At 41.1% G+C, this 13,788-nt stretch overlaps 1 protein-coding gene across 1 annotated transcript in view; it reads left to right on the forward strand.

Annotated features, from left to right (window-relative positions):
• The window catches only part of Ncoa2 (nuclear receptor coactivator 2), a 245,696-nt gene that overhangs the window by 150,718 nt on the left and 81,190 nt on the right, over positions 1-13,788 (forward strand). The window contains 2 exon segments of the mRNA XM_035438707.1: positions 6,976-7,080; positions 10,130-10,302. Of these exon segments, the coding sequence (XP_035294598.1) occupies positions 6,995-7,080; positions 10,130-10,302 (259 nt within the window). The 5' untranslated portion in view covers positions 6,976-6,994.

Genomic DNA, 13,788 nt, shown 5'->3' on the forward strand with positions numbered 1-13,788 from the left:
AGTAAAGATAGATAATTGAATTTTTCCTTGGACAAGTTATGAAGTCCAACATAAATCCTCCACTTCCGTTCTTGTTTAGCTGATATCTTCCCAGAGTGCATACTTAACCCTTCAGAGCAAATTCAGTTCGAAAATGTTAACTGGAGACAGGCATCCCACTTGAAGTTGGAGAGACCCAGGCATATGGGATGCAGGAAATAATGTTTTCTCATCTGAGGCCTTACTGAAACCTCGTTGTGCTGTTTCTGGACATATTAACTCATCTAGCCTGCTGGATTCAAGGAGCCCAGGGAATGCCTGCACTAAGCAACTTAAACTCTGAAGAAACTTAAAACAGCAGAAACTGACACTGGCATCACACTGGATGTCCTCCACTCCTACCCCAACCCCTGCTTTCATATTCTGTAATGACTTTTGCCATTCCCGCCCCTTTAAGAAAGATGTAGACAATGGAACTGTCACACCTAAATACTTGTATCGCCAGTGAACATGAGTCAAGCCATCCTTTTGTTGATCATGGTGTACGTTAAAGAGCCACCGCCTGTTTGCAGCCTAATGTGTTTATTACTGCCTTCCCAATGGCATCGTGAAGTGTCTTTCACTAAAAAATTCATGAGTATCATTGGCTTTCAGTCAGAAAGTACAATATGTCTTCTAGTTACTGTCTAATAGACCACTTTAAGGCCATTAAACAAAAGTAAATCTAAGAGCAAGGCATATTTAGGAGGAGGAATTTTTAGCTTAAACATTTGTTTACACAGTATTCTTACTGTCTCATGGAAGAGGGCCTAGCCTGCAGAAGGTAGTTGCTGAAGCCATCTCCTTGGAAAGTGGTTGTAGGTATGGTGTTTTCTTTGGTCCTGGAAAATGCGGTGGTGTAGTATTTTCTACTGAGGCTGGTGTGTGCCTGACTTGCCATGTTACTTAATAAAGGCAAACTATGTTGTATGAGATAAGGTTAAAAGTATTCCTATGTTCCAATAAAAGGAGTAATACCTTTGCAGGGAAAGATTCCACCATTTTACTAGCTAAAATAGTTTGAAATATCATGTGGTATTCTCTTTCCTGATACTCTAGGTGGAAGAAAAAGTGTGGATTTTCTGTGTGCTTTCACCCCACGTTGAGCACATGTCCAGTTCTGCTTTAGTTTGATTTGCGTTTGTCATGCTGCTTTGTATGAATCATAAAAATATTTTGACATAATCTGCATATTTACTATATTGAATGAATGTTTATTTAACTGTTGGCAAAGTTGGCATCTTATCAGAAGGGTTTTCCTGGGTAAGTTTTGACCAGTGGACACTACTTGGAAGCAGGTATTTCCAAAATGCTTGTCCTTTCTCTCCTCTGCCTTTCCCAGTATCCACAGCCAAAAAATATGTTTTGTTCATTCAAGTATTAGATACCATGTTTCCTTAGATGTATCAGAGAAGGCCCAAGAATTCTGAGTTTGTATGATACAGAGATCCTCCTCCCTGGAACATAATGATAGACCCTGGGGGAGGAACTGTTGGGAATTGAGAATCAGCTGTTTTCACATAACTTGATAAACTAGGGAAGCACGGTGAATTTCCACACAATGGGATCTCTAAAGAGTAGGGATGGGGACATGCTCATTTATACGTGCTCTTCTAATGCTTGAGCATTCCTTCATCTCCCGAAAGTTGATTCCCAGCACTGAGGAGACAGGCAGGAGGACTGAGAGTTCCAAGTCTTGTGTGAGCTGCAGGGGACCGCCTTGTCTCAAAAAACCAAGGGCTGGTAGAGTTCTTGCCTAGCATCCAGGAGGCCCTGGATTTGATCCCAACATTAAAAATTTGTGCACAATATAACCACTAGAACACAACAGTTTCATGGATCTTTTTAAGTGAGACCAGAAAGATGGAAAAATCCACTGGCTGTGGTGATCCCAGTACTCCGAAGGCAGAGGCAGGCAGATCTCTGTGAGTTTGAGGACACCCTGGTCTACAAAGTGAGTTTGAGAACAGCCAGGACTACACAGTAAAAAAACAAACAAAACAGATTGGAAAGACCTTGTAGGCCAAGGAAGCCTTCCTGTCCTCACATCAGCAGGCCCTCCTCTTGCAGAAGATGATAAAAAGGAGTTGTTTTGACTTTCTCTGTGTATCATCTTTGCCTCAGGAAAAATTCCTTGTAAATTCCATCTCAATGTCAGAGACTTAATAAGGGCCCAAATCTAAGACTATTTCTTTTTAGAGCTAGGAAGAGTCCTGGTGCTTGCTCACTTTATTCTGTGTGGATTTAAGCAAGGATATTATCCTTTAACTGAATTTGTTCAGCATATAATAAATCTGACAGTTTTACAGGCCTTGTTTGGAAGATGGCCTGTGCTGATAAGAGATAAAGTGCACATTATCGCTTGCATGAATTCTGGATGATTAACTAGCTATAATGCTATGAGGCTGTTTTGCAAGCAACAGCTTTGCTGCCTTCTAAGTTAGATGGATGAGTTCCATGGGAAAGAAAGAGGGCCTTCTTTAATTGAGTTGAGATTTGACATTTTATATTGCTTTTTGTCATTTGCTGAGAACTTGACTGTGGGCATTGTTCATCCCTCCCAGAATGTCGCTACTTTGAAAAAATGAAGCTTGCTGAATTTTGTGGCTCTTTTTTCTTCTATCAAGTACATTCAAGCTGATATCAAGGGATGGGAGGAAGGGCCTTCTGTCACATTGAAAGCACTGCTATTGTGTGCTATTGATAACAAGAATGGACAAATAGCAACTTCTTCTCCAGGCTTGTCCTTCACAACGCCTGTCATCTGTTAGAAACCGGTTTGCTCTTGCTCACTGTAATTATCCTCAGCTACCTCAGTTTTACTTGTGTCATGATCAGTTTCAGTGATTTACATTGAACAGTCTCAGAGTGACAGACTCAAGGGCTTTTAATTTCATGGGAATGTTGAAACATAGAAATGTGCAGGGTCTGTTTGTTTACCCACCTGTAGAATGTGCCTTGAGTCTTTTCTACCTCCTACTTTTATACTGGAAATTGGTTTTTAACTTTGATCTACAAAAATACATGAAAATGTCTCTCTATGTAGTTTATTTTGCTTTAGGTATTCTTTAAGCCAGATGTCAGCGATTTTATCTCTGTCATCTGCCTTTGGTATTTCTGCCCTGCACAGAATCTTGAGTGTTGAGGAAAACTGTGAACTCACTGGCCCTGCCACCTTCTACTTGGGCCAAACAAACCTCACACAGGATATGGAAAAAGACTGAGAGTGCCCTGGTTGAGAAATCCACAGAGCCTCGCTATTGAGCCTTCCTCATTTGTCTAACTAACCCTAGTGAGAGCCGATCACAAACCTATGAGCTCCAGGACAGCAGCCATTACCTGGCTGCTGTCATATTCCGCCTTGCCCTCCTCCCTTCCTGCTCCAGCCTGAAACTATCCACTCTCCCTCCTTGGGGTAGGTGTCCTTAGCCCTTCTTTTTATTTACCCTCAATGATTGGCAGTGATTGCCTGGGCCGATGTGGCTTGTCTCAGGGAGATGGAGCATGGTGTCCCTCTTTGACTTGCCCTCTCACTCTGTGATGTAAATGCTGGTGGATTTGTATACTTGAGAGGTGTAATGTAGGAAATTATCTGGGAAAAAAAAAAAAAAAAAAAAAAACAATGTATGAGCCAGACTCAAAAATAAAGAAACCATTGAGGCCTAAAGTAGGGTGGCACACACTTTTAATCCCAGTACTTGGGAGGCAGAGGCACGTAGATCTCTGTGAGTTCGAGGCCAGCCTGATCTTGCTCTATAGAGCCAGTTGCAGGACAGCTAGGGCTGTTACCCAGAGAAACCCTGTTTCAAAAAAGAAAAAAAAAGTAGAAACTTTTGTATGTTTAAGAAATGTATTTAAGGAACCATCATATAATACACAGGGAAACTTCCACATAAGTAAATTCAGCAGAAAACAAACGTTTTAATGGTACAAATATAGTGTTTTGTAAGTGAATCTGGAGAAGATACAAATAAGATACGGAGGTATGCTTTGTGAGTTTTACTATTCTTGGGCCAGAATATACACACTCTTGATCTGCTCATCTTCTCAAGTCCTGTTGTGGAAATATGTGCGTGTCAGCACCCCATGGATATTGGATTGTTATTGGGTATGAATTTGAGGTAGGTGACACTAAGCCAGTGTTCAATCCCACACAGACTCTCTGTGACTAATAAGCACTTATTCTAACTGTTGAGGTCTCTGACCTTTCTGTTGGTGTGAGTCAACACACATGGTGGTAGTTATATAAGTTTTTTTTTAAGATTTTATTTATTTATCATGTATACAATATTCGGCTTCCATGTATATCTGCACACCAGAAGAGGGCACCAGATCTCATAACCGATGGTTGTGAGCCACCGTGTGGTTGCTGGGAATTGAACTCGGGACCTTTGGAAGAATAGTCGGTGCTCTTAACCTCTGAGCCATCTCTCCAGCCCAATAAGGTTTATCTTCAATAAAATATCACCTATATCTACCTATATGGGGGTTCTTGTTTGTTTGGGGGGGCAGATTTTGTTTTTGCTGTCTAGTGAAGGTTGTATTTAATGGTTGAATCATACGTGTATTTTGATGACTTGTTGACAGTCAATTCTAGGGGGACTTCCCTGAATCGTATTTTGGAAGATTACTAGATGGGAAGCTCTTTTCTGCATGGTCATTAGTGGAATCTTGGGAATTATGGTTCAGAAAGAGTTAGTAAAAATGAATGTTTGTAGAATGTTGTCTGTTATACCTCCTGTAGTATTCTGGGTCTCCAACCCTCTGTTAAAAATCATCCATTCTACCTTTATCCCAGCCTGGACAACTGTTTCTTGGAGTGCAGTACAGGAGCACATCACAGTGCAGTAAGAGCTGTTTGTATGTGTTGGAGTGTTGCCTGTTTATGAATTCATCTCCTTTTGCCCTGTTTCAACACTCTCTCTGTTTACCACCAGCACGTCTATCTACAGCAGCAGGAAAGCAGGCTTTGTATAGTGAAAGAACAATTGCATCTGTGCACAAAAGCCCCTGAAGTTCAGATCTTGCTACTTCTCCCACAGGCCTCTGTCTGTGGTGGATGAAGAACAGCTCACAGGTGACAGTTAAGGCTGTGACACTAACGAGAGGAGTGACTGCCTCAGCAGTGGCATTCTAGTGAAGAGCAAGAGTCCCCTCCCCTTTCCCCATTCCTCTTTGACTTGGCAACCTGTGCTATGGATGCTAGTGGTGACTACATTTTGCAGAACATCATTAATGTGCCAGTAGCAAGTCTTAAGGTCACATGGCTAACCATGTGGTAAAGCTTGGGCCTAGATGTTAGCCTGTGGCTGCTTGGCAATACAGGTTTCAGAGTCGGGCTTTGACACTGTAGATTAGCTTTAATACATAGCATATGTACTAAATGGATATTAGCTACATACAGTACTTATTATCCAGCAAAAAAACTAAGCACAGAACTGGACCTTGAGACTTGGTTACATTGCTCCTGCCTGCAGGAAGCTCAGGCATCAGTTCTCAGATTGTATCTTCCATGTGACCTCCTGAATTGAATGTGCCATTGGGGCCACCTCCCTCTTGCTGATACAGCATTTCTTCATTTTGATTCCCTAAAAATAATTGGTTCTGTAAAACACATGACTCTCAAAGAGAGAGAGAGAAAACAATTGGCCCTACTGCCCACTTGGATCAGAACAGTGGTTGGAGGAGAACTGTGGGGCCACCGGGGCTGAGGTCCAGCATTACACCCAAGGAGACTACAGACAGTTGGACTGGTAGGTGGCCGTGATGCTCAGGTGTGCTCCACTGGTTTCCTTAACTCACCTTGCCGGTTTTCCTTGTTCTTAGTGGTTTTTACTGTAGTTCCTCACCTTCTCCCTGTCTTTTCCTAATCTAGAGAGGAGGAAAAACCACTACCAAGAGTAAAGGAGGGCAGCAGTCATTCAGGAAGAAGGAGAAAGAGAATAGAATTGGGTTTCTAGGAGAAGTGTAAACGCGACTTCCCGGCTCATGGGACTGTGCCATTTCTCTTTTCCAAGCAGACAGTTAGTTATTAACTAACTCTCAAGTGTTTTTCTCTAAACTTGCCATAGGCCCTTTGTCTCTTTTAGAACTGTCATTTTCTCCTTGCCTACCTAAGTCACATTTGGCTCCAGTGGTGACCAGTGTGCAGACACTTCTTGTGTATCCTTTCACCAAAGGGAACCCTGCAGGAGCTGTCAGGATCCTCTTCCCAGAAGCATTATTAAGACCTTTGGTGATAGCAGCTATACTCCTGAGTAAAGGAAAGTCATTCTAACAGAATGTGAAAAAGGAAACCTAAGAGGAAGGTGGACTGCCCAGAGAGGAAGAGAGAGGAGCTGGAAGGTAGAGCCGAGCCTTGAGGCTTGAGGGAGGCAAGAAGAACCTCCATTTGAAAGGCACTGCTTTAGAGACCTCTGCAGGGCCACTACAAGGGGGTCAGATCTTCCAGGCTAACTAAATTTGGCCCTCCCACTTCTCCAGGCTGTCTGTCACGGGTGAGCTATTGCAGCACACACTCCTCATTGGCCAACCCAAAACAGAGGCTGGGAGGAACCCCTTACAACATCTGTCATCTCCATGTTGAGGGAGGGAGCGCCTCGAAACCAGAGGCTGTAGCTGACCCAGGCTGGCAGAGAACAGCTCATGGGCTGGTGATTCTCTGCCTAAAGAGCCTGGGCTCAGTGAGGTAGGAGGGTTCATTTCAAGTGTGTTTACCTTTCCATCTGCTTAGCCTTTAAGCAAGGTTAGAAAAAGAATGGGGAGAAAGCTACTTTTTTTTTGTTTTTGAGAAAGCTACTTCTTAATTTTATATTATACATGTACATATGTTAAAACAATATGTTAATAACTGTTGTCAAATTTCTAATTGAAGTCATAGTTCCTTAAGTGTTAGCAAAAATGATGTGACACTTTATTGTACTCTTCATGCCTTTTTCCACCTGTTTTCTGTTTTAGTTGCTGATATGTGTTCAAGATGAGTGGGATGGGAGAAAACACCTCTGACCCGTCCAGGCCAGAGACAAGAAAACGCAAGGAATGTACTGACCAGCTTGGACCCAGGTTGGAACTATTGTTTACAGAAAGAACCATGTTGTCTAGTAAAACATTGTGCATGCTGCTTTGTTATTTTAGCATTGATTTTACACTCAATTTAAATATTGTGCTTGGCTATTCTCTTTAGCAATGAAATTTTCATATAGTAGCTTAAATTTTGAATATGTGGACTATTTGTAGATTCTTTTCTTTTTTGTTTTGGGGGTTGTTTTGCTTTGTTGATGTTGTTATTTTAGGATTTACTTATTTTATGCCTTAGTGCTCTATCTGCATGTATGACTTTGTACCAGAAGAGGGCATCAGATCCTACTACAGATGACTGTGAGCCACCATGTGGTTGCTGGAAATTGAACTCAGGACCTCTGGAAGAGCAGCCAGTGCTCTTAACCAGAGCCATCTCTCCATCCTGATTCTATTCTTTTTTAAAAGAAAAGGAAATCCCTCCCCCATATACTTATTTACTGTCCTCATGTATTTTACTCTTATAGTCAGTTCGTTCTTATAATCTTTGGGTTTTCCATATTTTCTATTAGGTCACAGAATGTTTAACAAGTAAATTTTGTAATGAAAAGACTTGCTGTTAGTTTGATTCTGAGTTTCTTATTTTTTTTAATGACACGATGTGTTAAATCCAGTTGTTTTTGAATTGAAAAAATTGTGATTATTCAGTGGATAAAGCAAACAATGTTAAAACAGGCTGTGCCTTTTGCTGTATATAGTGATGCCATCACTAGACCAACCTTCCATGTAGACTAATCTGGCAGTATCACAGTTACAAATGCATGTTCTTTTGAATGGCAGTTCTGATGCCAGGAATTTCCTCATAATATCATCTATATATGCAGATTGCTGTAGGTGTAAGGTTCCCATTTGTGCCCTTGCTTAGATTCATAAAAGATTAGGAAAAGCTTTTTTCAGGGAACATTTTAAGATGATTGTCTGTGCCCTGGAACACAGTGCAACTGTGGTAAACAACAAGGTTAGTATTTTTAGAAGCACAGAGGCAGTATGATAGTGTTCCCCAAAGTCTGAGTCAGGAGGAACTCAAGACCAAGTTGTGCTACATGGGAGTTGGAGGCCAACCTAGGCTACATACATAGTTAGATACTATCCCAAAAGATGTGAGAGACAAAGTGTTAAAAATGTTTATAGAGTACTGCCCTTTATATTGAAAAAGGACAAATTGGAAGAGCAGGAAGCATCTGCATTTGTGTTGTAGGGTAACCAGAAAACAGTGATCATTGCACCCACTTTGGATTAGAGCCAGACAAAAAGGAAATTAAGATGGAAGAGTGTTCTGGTTTGCTTTCTTACTGCTGTGATGGAACCCCACAACCAAAAGCATTGTAAAAGGAAGAGTTCACATGGCTTACAATTGCAAAGGAGTAAGAGGCCATCAGGGCAGGGAGACAGGGCAGAAGGCAGCAGGCATGGTTGTGGAAGGAGCCGGAAGCTGAAAGCTCATCTTCAACCACAGCATGAAACAGAGAGAATAAATTAGAAGTAGAGAACAAGTATTCATTCTGAAAGTCTGCCCCCAGTGACACACTTCCTCCAGCAAAGCTGCTCCTTCCATGAACGGTGCCACCAACTGAGGTCAGGTATTCAAATGCCTGAGCCTATGAAGGGGGGTGGTCACATTTCTCATTTAAACCACCACAAAGACATTTTTCACTCTTCTGATATTTTAAATCCTATAAAGTGATTTTTAAAGTTAAATACAAACAGCACTTCTGTAGTGTGTGATTTAAAAAAAATTAGACAGGAAACAGTGGGAATGTGGGCTAGGAAGTTACCAAGAGAAGTGGGAAGAAGTTGAAAAACCCATGGTTGAGGCTGTTGCTGCCATGGTAATCATGTGACGTTAGAGAGGACCATCTAACTCCCCTGCCACACCCCAGTCCCCCTCTCCACACCCAGCCCTGCTGCCTCCATTTGTGCCTTCAGGTTCCCAGGACTTCTGCACACTCTGCCTGCTGCTAGCTCCTGGATTTCCCTTCGTGCTTTGATGCCCCCTGTGGAAGGACAAGAGGCTGAATTGTCTCTTAAAGCTAGCAATGAGAGAGGCCCTTCCCTGTGCTCTCTCAAGTGTCTTTGTAACTCAGTTCCCTTTCTCATCTACTTGTCATTTATGTCTTTCCCAGTCTAGGAGAGAAAGGAGACTGGGGAAGGAGCCAGCCTGGGAACTGGACTCTTGTTAGCCTTTCATTCAGCCACCTCCTTCCTATGACTGCTTACTAAACAAGGAAGGAACAAATGCAGAAATGAGGCCTACAAAACCCAGACCCTCTCTGCCCTGCCCTGCAGAAATTCACTGGGTAACCTTGGGCAAATCATGGAACCACTATAAGGGGAGAATTGTGTAAACATCATAGCTTTGTTAATTTAGGAAAGTAAAGCTGATATTTAGATTTGAACATGAGAAGCCCGAATTCACAAATTTCTAAATTAATATTACATATAAATAACTACACCTAAAAATACAGAAAGTTGCAAAATACAGAAAACTAAACAACTCAAGTTTCTTCCCTTTGGTACTGTTTTGGAGCTCATTTAATGGACTTCTCCACTGCACTTGAACAAGTAATTTTGTTGTTTTCAAGAGGAGCTTTGGAATTCTGTTACTTTGTCAGATTCAAATGATAAGATTTTGGCAGTTTTGATATTTTTCTCCAGCTGTTAAAGTTCATTTGAACTCTGATTATTTTTTTGCATTTTGCCAGTCGTTTGATGGTAATAAAAAAGGACATTCTTGCATTGTTCTTGTAGTGGGGAAATGTACAGCATTTTATCATGAAACATGTTATGAGATTGAGATTCTGTAGACTATGAGATTTAAGAAATTATTTTATATCCTAATGTTCTGAGAGTTTATTAATACATGCATTTTGAATTCAAAAAAAATAAAGCATGCAATACTTTAGGACAAATTATGCCTTTGGCCTTAGCTGCTTTAGTTAATAGGCAACTTTGTTGTCTATATTCACATTAAAAGTTGTTTGGCATTTTAGTAACAGCTTTTTCAGATAAGTAGTAATGCCACATTCCTTCTTAGCCCCAAAAGGAGCACTGAGAAACGTAATCGTGAGCAGGAAAATAAGTACATAGAAGAACTCGCAGAGCTGATTTTTGCAAATTTTAATGATATTGACAACTTCAACTTCAAACCTGACAAATGTGCGATCTTAAAAGAAACTGTGAAGCAGATTCGCCAGATCAAAGAGCAAGGTAAGAGGACTGGGTGGCTTCTCCTTCTCCGTGTGTGACCCGCTGGAATCTATTTCTTAGGCCTAAATTATTGATGAGATGATGTCACATTATGAAACGAAGGCAAGTATCACTTGCAGGGGTTTATAAATAGGCTTTATATAATTCAGCCATTCCCTAAAGACCAAGGAGACGGACTTGAGCTGGTGATGGAACTTTTCATCTAGTGAACTCAGCTTGGTGCCCCTGGCTCCCCCCACACCTCCAGAGTTTTCTCAGCTTGCACAGCAAGTGAGTGCCATAATTACAAGTGAGGGACCAGTCTGCGATGCAATCCCCAAGTAAGGAAGCAGGAAACCGCCTCCTGTTTGCGCCAGCCAGCATATTTGATGAAGTCACAGCCTCCCCTGGCCATGCTTCTGGGTTAGAATTTCACATCCTGAATGATGGAGGCTTGAAAGGCTCTAATCACGAGTAAAGATTCCTTTGTGAAGGCAAATACATCACGTGACGGCTTTCTTCCTGTGGTTTGCTTTTTCCCTGAGATCAGTTTATGCTTTTCTTTTGATATTTTTGCCCACAGAAAACAAATTAAGAAAATAATATTTTTAAAAGCACGTTTGACTTTGTAGTGCCAAAAATAAATCTGAGGCATGTATGAACAGTGACTTGGTGCTCGGGCTGGCGCATGCTCTGAAATGTCGGCACGCTGCCTTCCTTCAGGGCCAGAGATGGTCACCTCTTGAAATGCTTTTTGATGCATCCTCCTGAGATTTATAATCTTTAAAACTGCCTTTTATATAATAGGTGAAAAAAACCATTTCAGGAAAATAGTGCCTGTCTTTACAGATGTCCGAGTCACAGACTTCCCCACTATGAATCATAAAACCTTCCCTCTTAGCACACTATCATGTGGTATTTTCCATTACTATTGAACTCAGTTATACAAGTATAGTTCTGTCTTCTGAGAACTTAAAAATATGCATAAAGCTTACACTTCTAATATCAGCCCACTGAAAAACGTCACCATTCTGTGCTCTCCATGTAGAATTCAGCAGTCAAGGAGCTCCTTATGTTGGTGCCTGTTACAACCCCTGTCTCTCTCGTTTCCTTTTGCATTTGTATTTCCCTGTTTCCTCTAATCTCATTTTGGTACCTACTTCATTTTTGATGTCAGCAAATGTATCAAATGATATTCCTAGAACTCTGAGGAGGAATGTTGTTTGAAGTACGGTGGATTTTGTGCTTTTGGTTGCTGATGCCATTGTAATAGACAGTGTCAGCCTGCTGTTTCAGGTTTCTAAGAATTTTTAATGGTTCAATTTTGTGAGCATTTCATGTTGGTAGTTTTGTGTTTTAAAACAGCCATACACATGTTTTCAACCACTTGCCCAACCTTGGTAAATCCCCCTTCCAACCAGAAAACATGTTAAGATGTGTCATGCTGGGCCTGTGCCATGCCTTAACTGCAGTGTTAATCATCAGGCACGAACCACAGCCACCCAAGAAGCAGCGAGCTTGTAAACACTCTGCCCCGTTATATTCTCAAAGCAGTGCTCCTGCAACTTGAAAGGCAATGGGTTTCCAAAAGGGAAGCAAAAGCTAAATGCCAAATATCCAAGTGTTAAATACCAAGAACACAAATATGCTTTTACCTTCTTAGCTAATCTAATAATTTAAGAATATTCCAACTTTAATAGTTTTTAATAATCACATCAGACAGAAGCTATCTATAAATGCATCAGTGTCATGGAAGAGTCCTTTGAACCTGGCAAAAGTTTTTTTCTGTCTACAAGTCTCCTCAAATAAAATTGAGCAGTGATCACACCTGGGGCACGTTGCTGGTGAAGGAAGAGTGATCTCCTATCACAGTCAATGTCACGTAGATGTAGCTTTCTTTCCCACATTAAGCACATTGTTTTAAAGCCTAGCCTAAAAAAAATCTTTGAACTTCTTCCTCCAGATGGAAAACAACAGAGGAGTAACTGGTGGTGGTTATTAATACTTGTTTCCCAGAGCAGTTTAAAGAATTAAAAATTATTTTTTTTTCTATAGTCAGGTAACTCTTTGGCAAAAGTTGTGTTCAGGCCATTTGATTTCTGTCTGTAGCTGGAGCCAGCCAAGATTCAAAAGTAGCACATAAGTCAGGCTTGAGCCCTTTCTTCTCACTGTCTTCTCTGACCCAAACTGTCCCCCCACCAATCAGCATAAATAAGACCCAGCTACCATCCTTCCACCATTATCCAAATTTAACCTGTATTCAGTCAATCATGCTATCAAGCTAACTAAAATTAATTGAGAAGTTAAGGAGAAAACATCCATGATAGACTAAGCCTCCATGTTTGGCTCAGAGAAGGTAAGCTAGATCTCAGGTTCCATACTAAAGAACCCTAAGACACCAGGAGAGCAGGGCTCATCTTGAAGGAACTCTCCCCACCTATATTTATCAGCCTAACATCATGGGCTCTTCCCTCAATTCTCCATACACCTTGTAAATTGAAGAAAATGGAAAGGCATTATAAATGACCTGCAGCACAGGACTTTGGAAGGGGAATTACCAAATGTTTAAATTAATAAGCATTGTTTCAGACATAAACTTTATGAGGCCCACCTGTATCAGATGCTGTACCTGGCCAGATGTGGCAGCACTTGGCAGGCAGAGGCAGGAGCATCACCACAAGTTCAAAGTCAAAGCCTAGTTTACATAGAGTTTTCTAGGCCAACCAGAGCTACATAATGAGACCCTGTCTCAAAGACACAAACATACAAGCGTAGACCCTCTGGAAGCACCCGGAGGAAATAGAGCAAGGCTTTGAGCACAGGGTTTGAGGATACTGGATCGATCACCATTAAATGTGGAATTTATTTGCTTTGATGGTCTTCTGTGGCTCACATCCATGGAGCCTTAGTTATTAACAAAGTTGGTACCTGAGTAATTAAGTGAGACCTTATGCTGTGACAATTCTCTTTGAGGGCTTTCAATAGCAGCTAGTTTATGCTTACTTTATGCTGGGTGCCCTGTTATACACTTGGATTTGGTTACCTATGTAATACGCCATATAAAACAGAGTTTTATTGTTTTCCCTTTTTCCAGATGGGGAAGCTGAGACATAGGATGGTTAATTTAACTAAATCCTAAATCGCAAGCTCTATGAGAAAGCCAGGGTGAAATCTTGTCAGCCTGACCCCAAAGCCACCCTTGGCCATTATAACAGTTGTTAGTATTAACACATAGTGTTTCTTTGTATTCTAGTGTAGTGACTTAAAAGGGGTTGTCTTAAGTAGCACATACCCACTTTCCTTAATCGGGAAGGGGTGGGAGGCTGCTGTTGCTAGATCCCACAGAATTCCAAATAAAGGAGAAGCACAGTCTTTGATTTTGGATTACTATCTTCAGTATCATTCCATTTAGCAGAAAACTTAAATATTGTGTAGAAAATGCATAGTGATTCCTATTGTGTTATAAAACTATAATCAAAGTGTAAAATGGCTAGAAAAATTGAGAAT

The sequence above is a fragment of the Cricetulus griseus genome, chromosome 2 (assembly GCF_003668045.3).
Source record: "Cricetulus griseus strain 17A/GY chromosome 2, alternate assembly CriGri-PICRH-1.0, whole genome shotgun sequence".
In the NCBI taxonomy this organism is placed as follows: domain Eukaryota; kingdom Metazoa; phylum Chordata; class Mammalia; order Rodentia; family Cricetidae; genus Cricetulus; species Cricetulus griseus.